This window comes from Molossus molossus, unplaced genomic scaffold (assembly GCF_014108415.1).
Source record: "Molossus molossus isolate mMolMol1 unplaced genomic scaffold, mMolMol1.p scaffold_m16_p_1, whole genome shotgun sequence".
In the NCBI taxonomy this organism is placed as follows: Eukaryota; Metazoa; Chordata; class Mammalia; order Chiroptera; family Molossidae; genus Molossus; species Molossus molossus.
This window is the reverse complement of record NW_023425344.1, coordinates 44355004-44374017: the sequence shown is the minus strand read 5'-3', so window position 1 is coordinate 44374017 and position 19014 is coordinate 44355004. Positions and strand designations below refer to the sequence as shown.

The 19014-nt window shown below is 39.7% G+C and overlaps 1 protein-coding gene across 1 annotated transcript in view; it reads right to left on the bottom strand.

Annotated features, from left to right (window-relative positions):
* ADGRL3 (adhesion G protein-coupled receptor L3) overlaps nucleotides 1-19014 on the bottom strand; it is a 471329-nt gene that overhangs the window by 130475 nt on the left and 321840 nt on the right. Inside the window, exons 7-10 of the mRNA XM_036253182.1 lie at nucleotides 16982-17284; nucleotides 14863-14966; nucleotides 7279-7464; nucleotides 3693-3731 (exon numbers count right to left, since the gene is read on the bottom strand). Of these exons, the coding sequence (XP_036109075.1) occupies nucleotides 3693-3731; nucleotides 7279-7464; nucleotides 14863-14966; nucleotides 16982-17284 (632 nt within the window). The remainder of the gene's footprint in view (nucleotides 1-3692; nucleotides 3732-7278; nucleotides 7465-14862; nucleotides 14967-16981; nucleotides 17285-19014) is intronic.

Genomic DNA, 19014 nt, shown 5'->3' with positions numbered 1-19014 from the left:
AACACAATAATTAAATAATTAAATAAATAAATAAAAGCCGAATGATATATCCTGACTCCGAACAACAAATAAAGTCAGTTCTGTGATAACAGTATCTTAGGGAATGAGAGCATGAGCTCTGGAACCAGGAAGACCGAGCTTTGAGGACCCCCCAGTTAGTACTGTATGATGCTATGACGCCATTCAGTCCTCCCGGTGCTCCATTTTCTCTGCACTAAGAATAGCAATAATTGTATCATAGGATTGCTGTGAATATTCATCAAGATTTTATGCAAAATGTGCTGCAGTTTGGGCCACACGTTAGGGGCCTGATAAATGTATCTACTGTTAATAATACATTGAAGAAGCATTGGCTTCATGTCAGAAGAACGGCGTTAGTGCCATCAGTGCCGGTTGTGTGACCTAGGCCAGTCTTTTCATCTCTCCACAGCTCAGCTAACATGTCATCTCAAAGGTTCCTTCTGGTAACATTGATACCATTGTAATCAGCGTGGTATTAAGAATAGGAAAAGAACAAAAGGGAAGCCAGACATTATAAGCATGGCCATTTGGGCAGCTTCACCAGGAAGCTGCAATTTCAGGCTCTCCAGAGAACCACCAGCCCATTCCCTGGGGGAAGAGACTGGACAAAGGGGAAGATGGGTAAATGTGCAGCGAGTCAGGGTGACACAGGGAAAGTGCCTGTCAGTCAAGCCTGGGGAACCATGGATTAGCTAGAGTAGTCAGGGCCACTGTAAGCCTGCAAAAATTTGGGAATTCATAATCCCCTAAACAAAGGAGTTCACTCTCTTGATTTATGGGGCTCTCCTGTTCCTGTTTCCTTGCATTTGCCTGTGTCTGCTCCATAGCCATGTGGCCTGCAGAACCCACATTCAATGGACTGATGGACTGCAGCTGGGGACACAAATTTAACTAGCCCAGTGCTGGACTGGACACTGCTCCAACAAGGAGTGAGAACTGTTGACAATGGCTCTGATTCTAGCTCTGCAAAAGCTACACCTACATTTATTCCTTCAGGGGATGAAGAGAAACAGGTCCTTGGAAACTCAGGGGTTTAAGTCCATAGAAATAAAGCTTTCGACAATACTTCATCCTCCCTTGCGAGTCTGAGAAAATTCCTTTTCTTGTGATATCACAAGAATTCCGCTACTACCAGCAACCAGTGGGGATAAGGACCTCTCCCCATAACAGATCTAGCTCATTCATAAAATGACACTGTACCTCTAAAAAATGGAAAGCCAAATAGATTTAGATGGTCAAAATCAACTCTAAAAGAGTATTGTTTGTGCAAATGGAAAGGTCATATTTTTAAGAACATTGATGACTAAACAATTGTAGTTTTTTTAAAATCCTCATCCAAGAATATTTCTCCATTCATCTTCAGATAGAGTGAGCGGGAAGGGGAGAGAGAGAGATAAACATCAACATGAGAGAGACATCGACTAGTTGCCTCCCGCACAACCCCAACCAGGACCCGGGACTGAACTGCAACTGAGGTACATGCCCTTGACCAGAATCAAAGATGTGACTTTTTGGTCTTTGGGCTGATGCTCCAACCGCTGAGCCAAACCGGCCAGGGCTAAACAATTGTATTGTTTAAATCTAATACATAAAGTGCTTCAAGTGTATTTCATACCTATTTCATAGAGAGCTCAGAACATGCTCTGAAAATAGAAACAATAGGAAACATAAACAAGTCTTTAAAATTTAAATGGACTAAAGTTTAAAGTATTATTGACTCCAAAATTTCATAGAACAATGATCTAATCTACATCAAAATGAACACAAGTAATGCCATGTATTAGTGAGCTGAGCATTTCCGCTTCACCAATATTCTGTGCGTATTTGGTTTTATCAAGATGTTTAGTCAATAGCTGAAACATTTACCCGTAGCCAGTCAATTATAACACCAGGAAATCAGCCACTGAATAAACTGTGCTATTAATTTTCCATCAGAGATTTGTGTTTGAATGACCATGCATTTCATAGATTTAAATAGTGGAAGGCTAATTATCTCCAAGGTCCCACCGAGGGGACAGCACAGATTGCAATAAAAAACAATCCGAAAACTGCTCAAAAAGAGCTGCAGCTTTCAGGGCTGAAGAATTCTTTCATTTCTCTATTGCACACACCAACAGGATAAGTCACATAGACAGCATTTTACCTCCCGCAGCAGTTTTCTTTCCCAAAACCTTAGAAAAATAAACCTGAACAGTTTTTCATATACAAAGATTCACTATTTTATATATATAAAAAAAGTAAAATCTAAAGTAAACACTTATCTTCCTACTATGTTTGATATTGAAATTGTTTTCTCCCCCTTTAAATGACTCTCACGAAATACGCTCTTTGTGAATAAACTGATAAGGCCGAGTTTCTGGATGCCAATCTGAGAACCAGTAACTCCGGCTCCTGAGGGCATCTCCCTTCGTAAATGCAACTGGCCTTCCCCTTGAAAAATACTCTGATGCATACACATAAAAAACAAAGTTTATAGGCACACAATTTCATATTTTTCCTCCCTTCCTGATGAAGGAGAGCTGAGTACACTACCCCAAGTTGTTCACCGTGGGATGTAGATTATTTAATGCTGAAGGCAATCAGGAACCAGTAGACTCTCGAAAAATTTTACCTTTCACTTAACTACCCAAAAGAATTTAGATGGAAGTCTATACCAGAAAGAGACGAAAGAGAGTTATTACCAGAAATATATATATATATATATATATATATATATATTTTTTAATCTGAAAGACTTGTCTGCATGGCAGGGCAAACATCTGTTTACCAAACATCTGTGTTTCTCACTGGTCCATGAGTGTCCCTCCTCCTCTCTGAAGCCCCAGGCCCGGATCCCTTCCTTGGCCCAGGATAGCACATAAACTTCACCTGCAGAACTGCCCCTGAGCCTCCTATCTTCATGGGGCTCCCATACATACATAACTAAAATTCACTTTCTCCTACTAATCTGTCTTATGTCACTTTAATTATTAGATCAGCCAAAGAACCTAGAAAGGAAGAAGGGACATTTTTTTTTTCTGCCCCTGTACAACCTACTGCCTTCCTTTCTTTCTTGTGAAAAGAACTACAAAGCTTGTTTCTAGGATTTTTTTTTTCATATAGAATTTTTAAATATTGGAACGGTTTTTATTTTGCTTAGAAACAAACGGCAACATGTTACCTGGAGAGAAATTACGTGTACATCGGGATGAACATGTTTACAATGAGTAAGATCGTCACAGGGTACGGTGAACATTCTGGTACAGAAGCATGACCTGCCCAGTATCCTGGACGAGTCATTGCCTTACATGTCTTTGATTGTCATTTCTGAGCGACTTGCTACTCAGATATGAACTGGCCCTATGTATTAAGGGCATGTTTTCATACACACCTCTATGAAGAAATGGGAGCGTCACATATTACACCCAACTCACCGTTTTGTGATGATCAGCATCCTCGTGCCCGAGGGCTCCTCCTCCTTAGCCTGTGTCTGTATGAGGGAGCATTGGTCCTGCCGCATCCTTGCAGCACAAACCCTTGCACATGACTTTCCATCCCCACCCCCGTGCCCTCCCTGAAACGCCTTGAGTTCATCAGTGTTCATTACGGTTTTTTCTTTCAGATGCCCATGCATGCTACCACCACAGAGACAATTCAACAACTTAACACATTTATAAAAACGCAGAATGTACCTGGACATAGGCTCTGCAAGAGCGCTCTCTTTTCTGAAGCTGAATCCAATAAGACAGCAGATTAAACACAGAATAGAAAAAACAAGTTAGTGACAGAAGAAACAAGAAAAATAAAAGAACACATCTACACAAAACACCTTATTTTGTTGTGCACCACTTTCCGGGAGAGAATGGAAGCTAAGCAGCAGCACAATGTAGCCATGGCTGGGAACAGTGGCCAGCACCCTAGCAGAAACACCCGAGTGAAAACTGGATGGTGTAACGCTGTTAATGATGGAGAGAAATCTTGGAATCAATTTAGTAGTAATTAGTAAAAATCAATATACTTTATTCATTTGAAATGAACACTTCACATCAGGTTAGTTATTAATTCATGAGCCACAAATGAAGACATGGGAAGTTCAGTACCTTAGGACAAAAATTTGGAACCCATTTTCGAAGGTAGGAAGGATGCTGTTTGTGGTTTATGGACCATATAGATGGTTAATACGCAACCACAAACTGTGTGTTCAACCATACAAAAGATTCTGTTTATCAGAAAAGTAGAAATGCCTGTTCATTCTGACTATTTGATTCTAAGGGACAAATGCCGAGAGATAAGTAACTTATGATTAAAAGAATGTGAATAATGTCCTGATTTATCCCTGCTTTTATTTCTTAAAGAATTCCTTTGCCAGTTGTGAGCAAATAAGCATTTATACATTTTAGAAACTTCTGTGGGATAAGAAGCTTGTTTTTGTTTTTTTATTTGCATACACAAGGATGTTTTACTGACCAAAAGGTTAAGAGCAAGTCATATTCAGTCCCAAACATTTTATTTCCCCTGGTAATTAAAAGAATAATTCATAAGGTTATTTGCCCTGTTTAAATAAATGACCTAAAATTTTATAAATTAGATTGTGGTTTTCCTACTCTTTCTTCCCCTCCCTTCAGTAGCCTTGATTGTTGAAGGAGGAAATTGCTCAGTTTTCAGGAGTATTGACTGTGATGCCTCTGGTGTGGCTAACACTCTCCCCACTTTGATCAAGCATTCTTCAGTGAGCACAGAGCAGTTACTCCTTTAAAGAATTAAGCAAGGAAAGTGCAAGCGAGGTCATCACCAGTGCTCTCATTTGGATCACTGACTGGCTTCTTGGTGTTGCAGGATTCTAAACCCTCCAGATTTCAACGTGGAGCACAATTGATTTGTAAGGAGCTGACTTTGCAAATATGATGGGTTATAACTGCTTCGGAGAACAGTGGGAACCACAGGGGATGAGAATAAGCCAGCAAGCATGTGAATAACCTTTGCCCTCCCATCTCCTTCCCCCACCATGCAAATTAACATATGACAAACCCCATTATATAAACAATTGAAAAGCGCCAAATGGGGGGGAAAAAAGAGAGCATTAAAAAGCTTCACAAATGGAAATTTGCCCATTATGTAGTTATTTGATATTCAGAGTAGGCAAGCTGATTAGCTGTAGCCAGTTAGAAGGTGACATTAATTGCCAGCTTTACCTGATACTGTCAGACATCAGCACCATTTTTAAATAAAGATACGAAGTATTGCTATAACAAGTAATGTTATGGATATGTAACATTAATAGAAACTACTACTTGCAGTACATTATGATAACAATAGCTGGCGGCAATATTCATTAATAGCATCCAGTCAGCCTGGGTAATAACACATTAAAATCACAGCATGCCCAGATTACACAGGGAACTTGGACTATATTCCACCAGGGCTCTGGCTTGATTTTTATCATGGATTTAAGTGGCAAAAATAATTCCTTTATACTCAACATGAAAAAAAATAATAATAATTTGTATCCAATAAATAAAACTGAATATATTTTCTGATGACTGAATTGCACAAAAAAACTTTATTTGCCAGATAAAGAGCTGGCTTCCCTATGACATACCATCACTATTTATAAAACTTCTTCCATCTTAATGAGTGAGACCCTTCATGTCATAAGACACAAAAGTACTAAATATACTTATTTTAAAAGACCATGCTGCAAAGTCATTTTCCTTTTTTTTTTTTTTAATCCTCGTATTTCATTTTAAAGGGGAATGTTCATTTAGTGAATTCCATGAAGGACAATGTCAGTGCCAAATTCTTGCTTTTTAAGTAGTAAGATTATCATGATATTCAAGGTTTTGAAATCCAGTTTTAATAACTGATCATCTCTACTATGCAAATACCTTTCAGGGAACACAAGTCAATTGATGGCAGTAGTTCTAATTAATTTTACCATGAAGTTAGCTCACCATGTGATATTTTGTTACATACATTATATTCCTTATACTATGTAAAATACATTTTATATATTTATGTAAATAAAGCATTTAGCTTATATAGTGTATAGCTTATATAAAATATACATATAAAACATTTATATGCATATATAATATATACATTTATATTTATAAATATGAATAAAATATGTAAATGTATGTTTTCTGAAATTTAAAAAATAAATTATTTTCACTACTTACAATTCAAATTTGCTGAAATATATTAAATCATTTATATTTTATTTTATTATTATTATTTTTTTAATCCTCACCCGAGGACACTTTTCCATTTTTTTGTTTAGATAGAGTGGAAAGGGAAGAGAGGAAGAGAGAGAGAAACATGGATGTGAAAGGACACATCAAGTGGCTGCCACCTGCATGACCCAACCAGGGCCGGGGACAAAATACAACCGAGGCATACGCCCTTAGCGGGAACCGAACCTGGGTCTCTCTGAACTGAAGGCCAACACTCTAACCACTGAGCCAAACCGGCCAGGGCTCATTTATATTTTAATGTAGTGATATAAAATAGTAGCAATTAAAATATAAAAAAAAAATTAAAACCTGTCTCATGATTTTTTAAATGCAATATCAATTAGATTAAATTATTTCATTTAAAATATATCTATAATGGCCCAGCTGGTGTGATTCAGTGGTTGAACATCGACCCATGCACCAAGAAGTCGCCAGTTTGATTTCCACGCAGGGCACATGCCCAGGCTGTGGGCCCGATCCCCAGTGGGGGGCAGGTAAGAGGCAGCCAATCGATGTTCTCGCTCATCAATCATCGATGTTTCTATCTCTCCCTCTCCCTTCTTCCCTCTCTAAAATCAATAAAGAAAAAAAAAAGTATGTTTAAAACATATATATCTATAATGAATTGCTAATATCCTTTCTCATTGTCACTATTTTCTAGATATCTAATCAATTATGATTAGACATTTGTTTTGTTAATTATTTTAATATAACGGTTTGAAAGAAAAAAATAGAAACAAAATAAATTGCATTTATTGGCCCTGTCAGAATTTAGCACACAAAATAGAGGAAATATTGTGAAAAATAGAATTGTAAATTCAAAATACACATGGAGAGATTATCACTTATTTATTTATTTATTTATTTATTTATTTTGGTTTTAAAGCTAAATAGGGTCATCATTGCAATGAAATAGTGAAGCAACTCACTCGGTAACTAGCAATGTGCTTTAGAATCATCTAGCTATTCTCCAAAGAGAAATTAACATAGGAAAACCCACTGACTTGCCTACAACTTGAAAGACAGATGTAAGGAAGGGCTTTACCTTGTTCAAGCTGCGTGCAGCACTGTCTTTTCCACCTGGGGTCAGGTTCCGGAGCTGCACATCCAGGAGGCCTACCAGCTGGTCCATGGCTCGGACAGAGTAGGTGATGTCGCCAGCATTCAGATGATTCCTTGTTTGTTCCGCCAGCTCTCTGGCAATGTTGGCAGCTGTCTCACCAGATTTCAACTGCAATTTTGAAAACCAGAGTAAGAAGGAAAACCATCTTAAATAAGTAATTTTATTGGTCTCTGTGGATAATTATTTTGCATATAAGTTATAATCATTGAGCCAAGAAGTAGTTATTAAAGTCCGCCTTCATCTGGAATCCATTCCCTGAGTTTTCCTGCTAACCCATTTTCCTCTACAGTATCTGACCTAAAAATGCATGTCTTTATGAAGCTCCTCCTGAGGAATCTTATTTCAAAAACTTGTTCTTACCTTAATTAGCCATTTGGGTAGCTAAGTCTATTTGCCGTATGATTTTTCTCTGTGAGTTTCTAAATTGTATGTTGATGAGTTTGCATTATGAATCCCCAACCACATTCTAGGTTCTCAGAGGCAAGTCAATTTTTCACTGTGCCTAATTTAGCACTCAGGATACTATGAATACTCACAGGCTGTTAAGCTCTGTGAAAAGTTTATTCTAAATAAAATCACTGCTCTTCAAAGTGGTCTCCATCTTCTTACCTACTTAATAAGCTATGTTGCTCCCAGTGCACTAGGTAGCAAGTTATTGCTGTTTCTAGCATTTTCCTTTTCAGAAACTATATGCTAATTTTCAAGGATATTCTAAAACAATATATCAAATCGCCAAAACTCCAAAGATGTTCAAAGATATAAAAGCTAATCCCATTATCACATGAACAAATCAGATGGCTCTGGGTAATAAGATAGAAATATCTTTCCCTTTTATAACTTAAATATATTATTATTGTCGTTATTTAGAAAATGTGTTTTTTCTTTCTTTTTTTAGTGTATGGTCCAATATAGAATTTAGGATCACAAACAGAAAGGTCAACTTTTTTTAAGGCCTTCTCCCTAATGGGTATTCAGAAAGCTATAAAGAGCACAACTAAAACTCTTAGTCATGCCCTGGCAGGTGTGGCTCAGTTGGTTGGAGCGCCTGCTAGTGCATCAAAAGGTCACCAGTTCGATTCCTTTTCAGGGCACATGGCCAGAGCAGGTTCGATCCTGGCCAGGGTGAGTATAGGAGGCAATAATCACTGTTTCCATCTATCTATCGACTCAGGGATGCTCAACAAATGTTTGTAGCGGGATTGAATATTAAAGAAACAAATGAGTAAGTTGGAGTGATCAAAACATCTAAATTATTAATAATCATATCCTCCAGTACATAGAAAAAACTTAATTCAAAACATTAAAAATTTACTAACACGAAGTGTTGGCAAGGATTTGTGGAAATGTTTATCACCCTCATAAACCACTGCTGTATATTTGTACAGCCCCATGTAGAGCACATCATCAGTTTAATGTATGTGTTATGTATTATATAACATAAAATAATAGTTTAATATATTTGTAGAATTACTATTGTTTTACTTTTTTAATCATTGTATTCTTGTGTAGTTGTTTTATTATCATTGTTGTTGTTGTTCTTATTATTATTATATTGTTTTCTTCTATTTGTTTATTAGCCCATAAAACTTTTTCTGTGAGGAATGGTGCTATCCATAATTTCTAATAGGATACAATGGTGAAAACTATGGTTCCCAATAATGTAAGAAGCTTACGTACCAGGGAGGGAAGGGGCTGTTAATAAGTGAACTGTGAACGTACTTAATTTCAGTTTTATGGAGTGCCATACAGAATCCCAGTTTAAGGGTATTTTCACCTGGTGTATGACGTTAGGGAGGAATTTAGGAAATGCTTCTCTAAGGAAGAATGTTTAATCTGAGATGGAATGGAAAAGAAGCTGGGTTGGAAGGAGGGTGGCGGCCTCGGGCAGAGCCGGAGGGCACGGGCATGGAGTCCCAGAATGGAAACACGGGCACTGGAACGGGTTTCAGCAGCTGAGCTGTGCAGGGGGCAGATCGAGTCTGGACAGATAGTGAGATTTGCAAGTACCTGCAGAATTACTATTGTTCTACTTGGTTAATCAGTGTGTTCTTGTGTAGTTGTCTTATTTTCACTATTGTTGTTCTTGTTACTATAAGATTCTTTTCTTCTATTTGTTTATTACCTGGATAGGCCTCCTGTCTGACTGAAGCGGAATGGGACAGAAAGGAGGGCACGAGGAGCACGCCCAGGCTTCCTGTGCCCAGGACGCAGGGGTGCCCTTCCCTGGATTCTCCCACAAGCATGCGCCCTCAGCCGCCACAGCTCAGTTACAGGCTGCCTTCAGACCAGCCTGCTGACCACATTCTGTTCGCTAGCACCCAGAAGCTACTCTACTGTCTTTCTGATATTCCCCTTTACTTCTCTCACCACTGATACCGTGGACTAAATCTACCTTATTTCCAGCCAAAAATATAGACAGATCTTTTTTTTTTAAATCCTCACCCGAGGATATTTTCCTATTTATCTTCAGATAGAGTGGGAGGGAGAGAAAGGGAAACATCGAGGTGCGAGGGACACATCGACTGCTTGCCTCCCACAACAGGACCAGGGAAGAACCGCAACTGAGGTATGCGCCTTCGACTGGATTCGAACCCACACTCATTGGTCCGTGGGCTGATGCTCTACCACTGAGCCAAACCAACCAGGGCAATATGTACACATCTTTAATCTGTCTTAAGTCTTCTGTGCTAAGAGGCAAGATTGAAATAAAGTTATTCTATGTAACCTAGTTTATAGGCCTCATTAAAATGTTTGTCTCTAACATTTCTTTTACTAAATTCTACTAAAATGATTTCTCAGTAACAAGCACACGCACACTGAGAAATCTTATGAGTTTTCTGAGGATTAGTAAATTAATGCTTATATTGAAAGGGTGGGATTATAGCTAGGACTTAAATAGGTACAGGGAGACCCTGCAGCTTTAGTTAAGTATAATAATTATGACAGAGATGGATACTATTTACATTTCAAATTTTGACACAAATAAACACAATTTTCTTTGAAATAAGCTTGACACTGTATGAGATGTATAACATCCAACATTAACCAGGTACCAAAACAATTCATAAAAGTGTTACTGTTTCACTGAAAAATCTGCCTAATTTGCTATAAATTTGAGTCTAGTAGGCATGTAAACAACCCATGGGTCCATCTCACAACTAAAAAAAGATTAAGTGTGTTTAAAGTCTTGAAAACCCTACAAAGTTCTGATAAAATTAAGAAGCAATTTACTTTTTTTTTTTTATCCTCACCTGAGGACATTTTTCCATTTTTTTGTTCAAATTGAGTGGGAGGGAGCAAGAGGAAGAGAGAAAGAGAGAGAAACATCGATGTGAAAGGGACACATTGAGTGGCTGCCACCCACACGACCCAAGCAGGGCCGGGGACAAACTGCAACCGAGGTACATGCCCTTAGCAGGAACCGAACCCGGGTCTCTTGGGACCGCAGGCCAACACTCTAACTGCTGAGCCAAACCGGCCAGGGCAGAAGTGATTTACTTTCATTTCACAGTAGATCTGTGGAGATTTAAAGAATGGGGACATTAAAATCTTGGTGACAGAATTCAGCCCAGTCTTCCAGGGCAAAGAACGGCTTACTTTATATTGTAAAATAGCAACAATGTTTTCCAGATCTGTATGTTCTTCTAAAATTGCAGAAAGAACCCACTTCTCTCAAAATCTGTCAGTAGCTTGTGTACAAACAAAAGAGGCACTTCAATTTGCTAGAAATAGAAAGACTATTTCCCAGGGACAATTCAGGCATTTCTTTCCCGGATAATAGTTGGACCAGGTAATGAAGGAGGAAGCACACCTCACTTTACATGTAAATAAGTATGGAAGCTATTCAAAACCGGAAACTCACAGAATTTTAAATTGAAAAAGACTGGAGAGATTATACAATGCAATCAACTCTTTAAAGGTATCCAAGCCAGAAAACATAAACTCCTTTTTGAAAATTTGAGTCTACACACGAGATCTAGCTGAAGCCAGAGACCATGCATTTGGTAAGCAGTTGTTAAGAAAGGGGAGAAAATCGGATATTTGGCCACATAGGTCTGAGAAGACAGAGCTCTGAATTAATTGGTTGGCATTCAATACAAACTGAAAAATATTTTTAAAATATTAATATGAAGACATTTATCTTTCTATCCACCCATTTATTTTTACCTACTTTTCCTTCTCTCCATCCTACCCATTCAAGTGTCCCCTAACCTGGTCTTCCTCCCTCCCTCTCTCTCTCCTCCCTTCATTGTTGCTGGGGTAAAGGTCCCTTGCCCTTCCCTTTCTGTATAAATTAGGCTTCTTATTTAATCTTATCATTATGAAAGTAGTCTGGCTAGTCTGTATGTAATAAATTTCTTTGTGATGTTCTGGCTTTCCAAGGCTTCCATTTTCCTCTGGTGAAATGTAATCTACTCTCTATTACCACACAGAATTTAATCTGTACTGTCACCAGTATTAAGTGGCCAGAATTCATTTGTGAGTCAGAAACCGTCAAAATGCTTTGCCTGTTTTCTTCCTCCTGGCCTTCCGGGGACAAAGCATAGCTCATTTTTTTTTTTAGCAAAAATGAATATAAAGTTTGCTTTTCACAACTACAATCAGCCGATCCACTTATTTGTGCATGCTTGCCGTCTACAGTGCCTGACATGTATGAGTCAACAGTACGATGCGCCCATGTGGATGCAGACTGTGACCCGGCGCTGTTCTTCCCTGTCACGCCCTCAGGAATCCCTCGGAAGGACTGTGAAGCCATCAGGAGGTGCCTCGCAGTCCGGGGCACATTCACCACAAGCCCTGGGGGGGCAGAAACTGAACACACTGTTTACACAGGAGAATGGCCTCTCCTTCCTTTTTCACCTGTGCTTTCACTGGGGGTGAAAAGCCTTCCTTCACTTAAAAAGTCTGAGGTTCACAGAACTGCAACAGGGGAAGGAAGGGAGGAGTGAATCATTACGGATACCTGTTTCCCTTTAAATTTTCAATATGACATAAAAATCCATTAGAGAAAAGCAGAGAGAGGGGGAAGGACAAGAGAAAGGGAAAAGGGATGGGGGGGTGAAGGGAGAAAGGAAAAGAGAGGGATGGCAAGGGAGGAAGGCTATGAGAAGGGGAGCTAAAAGCTGAGACATTGAGACATGGGGGGTACTTGCCCGTTGCTAGTTCAAGGACACTTTCCATCCTCCTTAGCGGGTGGACTTATATGTACTTTATTTAAAATGCCCCCCTTCTCTCGCTTCTCCTTGGGTTTGGCCAGTGGGGAGGCTGGGAAGGTAAATGAGCAGGGAGGAGAGTGAGGTCAGGGTTTCATTCCCCCTAAATCTCTTTCTGAAAAGTTGCTTGATGACAGACTGGGTCTCTTGTCTATAGGTGATTCTTCCTCTCAAGGAAGGACACCCTGCTTCCAATTTTTAGTCATTCCTTGGACCCAGCATCCACAGGCCTGGGTTGGGAACAGCTCTACGCCTGTTACTAGCTTTGGGTTCACCTCTGAGCCCCCAATACCACTGTAAACAACTCTCCTCCATCTCTTTGGTGTGGCGACTCTGGCCCTGAGGGAGGAAATGAGCAAAGGTATGAATTTGGAGGAAGACGCTTTGGGGAACATGGAGAGAAGATAAAGACAAATAACTCTGTGACTACCGCATACTAATTCTCTTTTGGAGGTTTCCAATGTTACTATTTAAAAGTGTTGGCGTTTTGTGGTAAAGAAACCTGAGCAAACACCATCTCTATTTAGGGAGTAGCATGCATATTTGGAAATCTGAGGGACACCCCGGGTATAAGGGTGGGAAGAAGTGAAGAGAGACTAGGTCAGTAAGTACATGACATAAAGGCAATTGTAATCTATGCACAATTATGGAGGCTGAGCATGACGTCTTGATAAGGCAGACCCAGCTAAGAACACCAGCTCCAACATCGACCCTGGGTTAGTTACATAAGCCGATTAGCTGTGCTCCAAGCCTCCTGTTATACTCTTGAAGATTTTATAAATTTATAATCAAGCTAAGATATTATTATAAATTCCAATCACCCAAATTCTATAATCTTCATAAAATTATAATATAGCATAACTTTGTAGCTCTATAGGATTAAACAGACATGCTCCAGAAGAATGGAACATATTTGTTATTAAACAAAAGCATCCGTCCATAAATCAAAATGGGCAACAACAGCTGTCCGATCTTTGCAAGGAATTATCTCTTTTGTCATAAGATTAGCAGGTCTGCAGAGGAAAGGAAAGAATTAAGCATCATTAAAGTCACCCAGTAATTTCTGCATTGAAATAGTCCAACCATATTCAGGAATTGTCATGAAAACCATTCAGCTTTCTAGGTGAGTTATTACTGAATTAATATTAACCCTTGGGCTAAGTATGTAGGGGATATTTTTTAAAAGACACTAATGTGAGGAGATAGGCTACTGATCTCTTAATCTGATCACATCCAGCAAGAGTTATTTGCCCCCGGGTCTGAGCTACATTGTAATAAAATCAAAGGACATAAAAACTGTGGCAGGAGCAGTGCAGAAATTGGAGAAGCATCATTATGAATAGCAACAAGTATGGAGATGCATATGTAAGAGAGTAACTAGAGTCAATGTAGCCACTGTTCTTCCATGATTTAGGGTAAACAGATAGTTATGGCTCATCTGCTAAATGATCTACTGGGTAGATATTTATGGATTATTATACAGTATATTATTGAGGATCAGCCTAGTTAAAAACAAATAGAGAAAAGAGCAAATGGTACAGACAAGATTTTGGTAAGGCCATCATTTGTAACATTTCTCAGGAAGAATCTCTTTCAGAAATTTCTTAGCATAACTAATGTGCCATAGAAGGTCTCTCCATTTTGGGAGTGCATAAATCCACACAAATTGCTATAATAAGGATTCATCCCATAGCCCTTTTGGCATAAATGCACATCTGGTCTCTGTTTGTAATGAAATCAATTCAAAGCCCCACAGTGCATTAATAATAAAAATGTTCAACATATTGCAAACAAATAAGCCCTGCAAATTTGAGTCTGCAAAATTCTGTCACATGTGTGTATACTTTTAACACTGATAAATGATTGGGTTACAGAACATTTATCAAATGGCTTAAGATTCCAAAAGTAGACTTTTTTTTATTGTAATTATTATTCCAATAGGAAAATCTATGTGTATGTATGCCGGAAGCTTTTGCTTGCTTGATTTATAATATCTCTTGGACTTTTATATCTGCAGTTTACAATACCACAGACATTTTATTAATAATAAAATTATTATGAGTAATACTGCCTGGCTTAGAAGAAGTTCTTAAAAGTGCCCTTTAAGAACAAAAAAATTCCAGAATTAGCTCATAGGATATCAGAGGTTGTCACTCAATCTTAAATTAGATTAAAATGGGAGAATTTTTCCAGTTTTTTTTTTTTTAATCTTGACTTTTTTTGCAGCAGCAGTGATAATCAACAACACAGGATCTAGGTTTGGCAAACCTTCCTTGTCAGTCACATAATTTACCTTCTGCGTTATATGGTTCACCCAAGGTGAAGAACAGTTGCTGAGATCTGGTCCTTGGGGATCCCAGATTCCATCAGGAGCCAGGCACAGGTAAGTTGATACTCCTAAAATTATGAGAGAAATAGGTCTGTGTTAGAAATTCAAACCATTTTCCTCACAAGGACTTTATATCCGGGCTATGTTTTGATATGAGCAAAGGTAAAAATGAGATCATCAAATGGAGATAATGTCTATTCCAACACTATGCACGACACCTGCAAGCAACCGGCTGTGGAGAAATGTAACACAACAAACAAACACATTTGCTATTTTCAAAGCACTCGCTGACAACTATGCCAGGTACGGGGAATAACTTCATGAACTAGATGGATGTGGTAGCTGTCTCCACGGGGCTTACTGCTTGATTTTCAGAGGCAAGGGAGCAACTGGGTCTTACAGCAATCACTTTGCAGGTTTCTCCGGCAAACAGTGTGGGCAGGGCACTCACAGTGGAGGAAATCTACTCTGCTTGGGCACCTTCAAGTGTTCTGAACTGAGCTCGACTGGATAGGGGAGTTGTTTAATGCAGCTGGAAAGGTAGGCAAAGCCAGACCATAAAATCCCTTGTCTGTCTTGTGTGGGTGCTGGAAAACCAAGGAAGATCATTAAGCAGATAAGAGAGATCAGCTGATTAAGGTTTTAGAAAGGTAACTGTGGCAGCCCCCGGAGGATGAGTTTGAAGGAGCGGGTGGAGGCTGAGACGAAGCTGGTGCAGTAATCCCAGGGGGAGGCTGTGTGGGCCTGAACCCGCCCAGCGGGAGGGACAGAGAAAAGGTGGAAATGAGACCCCAGTTTATGGACGGTCACGTGGGAGGGCTTCAGGCTTCCTCTAAATCTCTTCCCCAATTTTTACAGAACAGTAAGGACTCATTTCTGAGTTTGCAAAGTGCTTTCAAATAAAGCATTTCACTACTCTTACAACAAACAACAGAAGTAGGGGGCTGTAATACTATCAGTGAGGAAGGAAACTGAAGTCCAGAATGAAGGGGTCAGTGCTAAGAGTGATGATTTAAGTCTGTTTTCTGATTTCATTATCACAGAAAACTCTAGAATTAAGCATGGCCTCCCTCTGTAAAGGAAAGGTAGACTTCTGCATAGTTTCAAACACTTTGCTAAAAAAGAAAAATTAACACACGCTTTTTGTAAAACCCAATAGACTTCTGTTCATATGCCATGAAATTCAGAAATACACTGGAACTTCTCCAAGAGAAGCCCGCTTCCTAAAAGTAGCCAAATCAATAACCCTCAAAGACCAAGAGTGCTACTATAGTGACATCTATTGTGTATTTGTTTTAGTTACATATTTTATGGAATAATACAAATTTCATTCATTGTATCAAGAAAAGTTTCTTGAAGATCAATATATGGAACAATAAAAAAAAAACAAAAAACTACTTCTGGTTTAAAAATTGTACCTAATAATATGGTTACCATTTGAGGATATTATCAATCATATCAGTAAAAAACAAGAGGCAAAGAGCTCTTTCGTTCTTAACTATCCCTTAGAGAAAATGCAGGATTGCTTACTCTCTAGCGCATGTGCAGTGAGTAGGAATTCGGCTTCTGTCTGCAGGATCCCAGACACCATTAGGAGCCTTTGACTATTAAAGGACAGCTACAATAACTGGTAAAAAGAATAGTCAGACTCCTCTTTTGTTAACATTTAGGTAGTTTCAATGATTGTCTTCCAACAAAAAAGTGCTCAGTCTCACTTTCTGCAATTAATGTCCGAGGCTGGTGACAGGCGTGAGCACTCGCCCCGGTGATTTCTGTCTGGGCTGCTGCACAGACACAGGCTGGCTGGCTCTCTGGAGCCTGACCCCCCAGCCCAGTGGCGACTCCACCCAGAGACCGCACACCACGGGCAGAGAGTCCTGATCTCACTGTTCTCAGCAGATTCTCATGAGCTGTGCTTCTTCAGAAGGCATTTTCAAACTCAGAATACATTGCCTTAAATTGTCATTTAACTGAGTTCAGAATTTAATTAAATGTGAAGAAGTAACAACAAAAGAAAAAAGGCTAGAAAAAGCAAGCCAAAGTGGCGACACACCTCTAGCTTAGCTCTGGAGGACACACGTACCTATAGTTCCTGCGGGGCACGGCTGCTTTGCCGTCTGTCCCTGCCGGGTCTTAAACCACGAGATTTCTCGGGCTTCCACAGCCTCGCAGCTCTCTTCCTGAGCTGGGATCTGGGAAGATGCTGACGGCAGGTGCGTGGTGATGTCATCAAGCACCTCAACAGCTGGCGAGGGGGTGCTGGTGCTCCTGTTTCTTCTCCCGGACACTGACGGGGTGGTACTCCTGCCGGAGCTCCACGTCGTGGTCCGAAGGGTGGTGCTGGTGGTGGTGCTGCCCATGCCGAAAGGTCCTGTGGTAGAAATTTCTGGAATAAAATTCAAAAGAAAATTCCTGCATCGCTTGTTCACAGTAGGACCTCAGAATGTCCTCAGACATTTTTATATGACAGTTCAGAGTCCCACACATGGGACAAGTAAACCAGTTCCAAGGGATCGGAGCGATGGGTAAGTACCAAGACGCCCATGTGACCAAAGCCAAAGGCAGGCTTGTTCGTGGTTCTTCTCTACGCAGACCTCAGAAAACAAATCACAACACTATTCGGTTCCTCCATGAGCTTATTAATGCTTCCTGCCTTTTATATAATTACAGGATTAAAACTTAAAGCCCTGTCTTTAGAATTTCAAACTCAGAAAAGGGGAGAGCGCATACACAACCATCTTTTCACAGTAACTACAACATGCGTTTCTAAAGATGCAGCAAATCGGGGAGAAGCAAAAGAAAAAAATCAGAAATTAAAGCACTCATGAACTGAGATGTGAAATGCAATTATTGTCTTCTTAATTATAGTCTCCAAACGAGAGGAGCTTGACAATCTACCCTGATGCACTTAAAACTGACCCATCTTATCCAACACTTTCAAACCCAACATTTACTAATGCAAAGTGTTAATAGTTTCCAATTAGTTGTGTCCATGAATTCTTTTCGAAGTAGATTATTTTAAAAATGGGAACATGTATTTCAGGTTTACATAAAAGCAGTTAGGTTTCTTCACCAGATATTACAGGTTATTATACCGATAATGTGTTCAAAGGGATGTCTTACCCGTACTGTGGAAGTATCACTGGAGAGAACCATCTTTCTGGGAAAATATATGCATATCCCCATCACAGGAATACAAGAGGATCCACATACATACACTGCATCCCTAACTGTAAGATTAGAAACAACTCTTAACCTCACGTACTGGCGATAAGCCTTAGGGGCATTGACTCCAGCCAGATTCAAACAGCTCAGGTTTAAGGAGCTGAAAGGAACCCTGCGGTGAGCCTCCTGGTGTGTGTTCTTCATTGTCTGCCTTTTTGAATGCATCATGAACTCCACTCTGCTATCCCAGAAGAGGTACCAAATCCATCACAGGGCATGTGGTGTACATAAAGCTTCCAAAAACAGTATAGAGATGGCAGGGGAAAGTGGGTATGAATTTTCTGAATATTAAGTCATGGAAACCGCGGCATTTTCTGAAGTCACGCAAATTGTTATTTGTCTCCCTGCTTGTTCTTCCGTTTCCTCCCCCTCTCAGCTTTCCTCCTCTTTCTCTTGTGTTCCCTCTCTAGGCGAATAACAATGTTCATAAATACATTTATTCAAAATTCATACATGAATGCAGAGTATATTTTCCCCCTCTCCTTCTATATAGACCATCCATTTCTGACAAATTGCCAGGTCTTTTTTTCCCACCTCATCCCTTTCTTCTTCTCTCCCCGGTCCCCATTACCTGCTCAGCCATCATCATCGATGGATTGAACTGGGCCTGTAAGCCAGGACCAGTGAAACAGAAACTGAGCCATGTAGTCAAACCGCAGTTTCCAGCCACCTAGTAAATCCTGTCTTCCCTAACCAGGGACACTTAAGAGTCAATGGGGGGAGGGAGGGGCATCTGTAATACTTTCAACTATAAAGATAAATTTAAAAGAACAAAAAACAAAAAAGAGTAAATGGTTTGTACTTTTTCTCCCCTACAAGAGGGTAAATAGTTAAAATCATCCTACTCAGGGAGACAGAGAGCAGAAATCCAATTAGTGCCATTTGCCAACC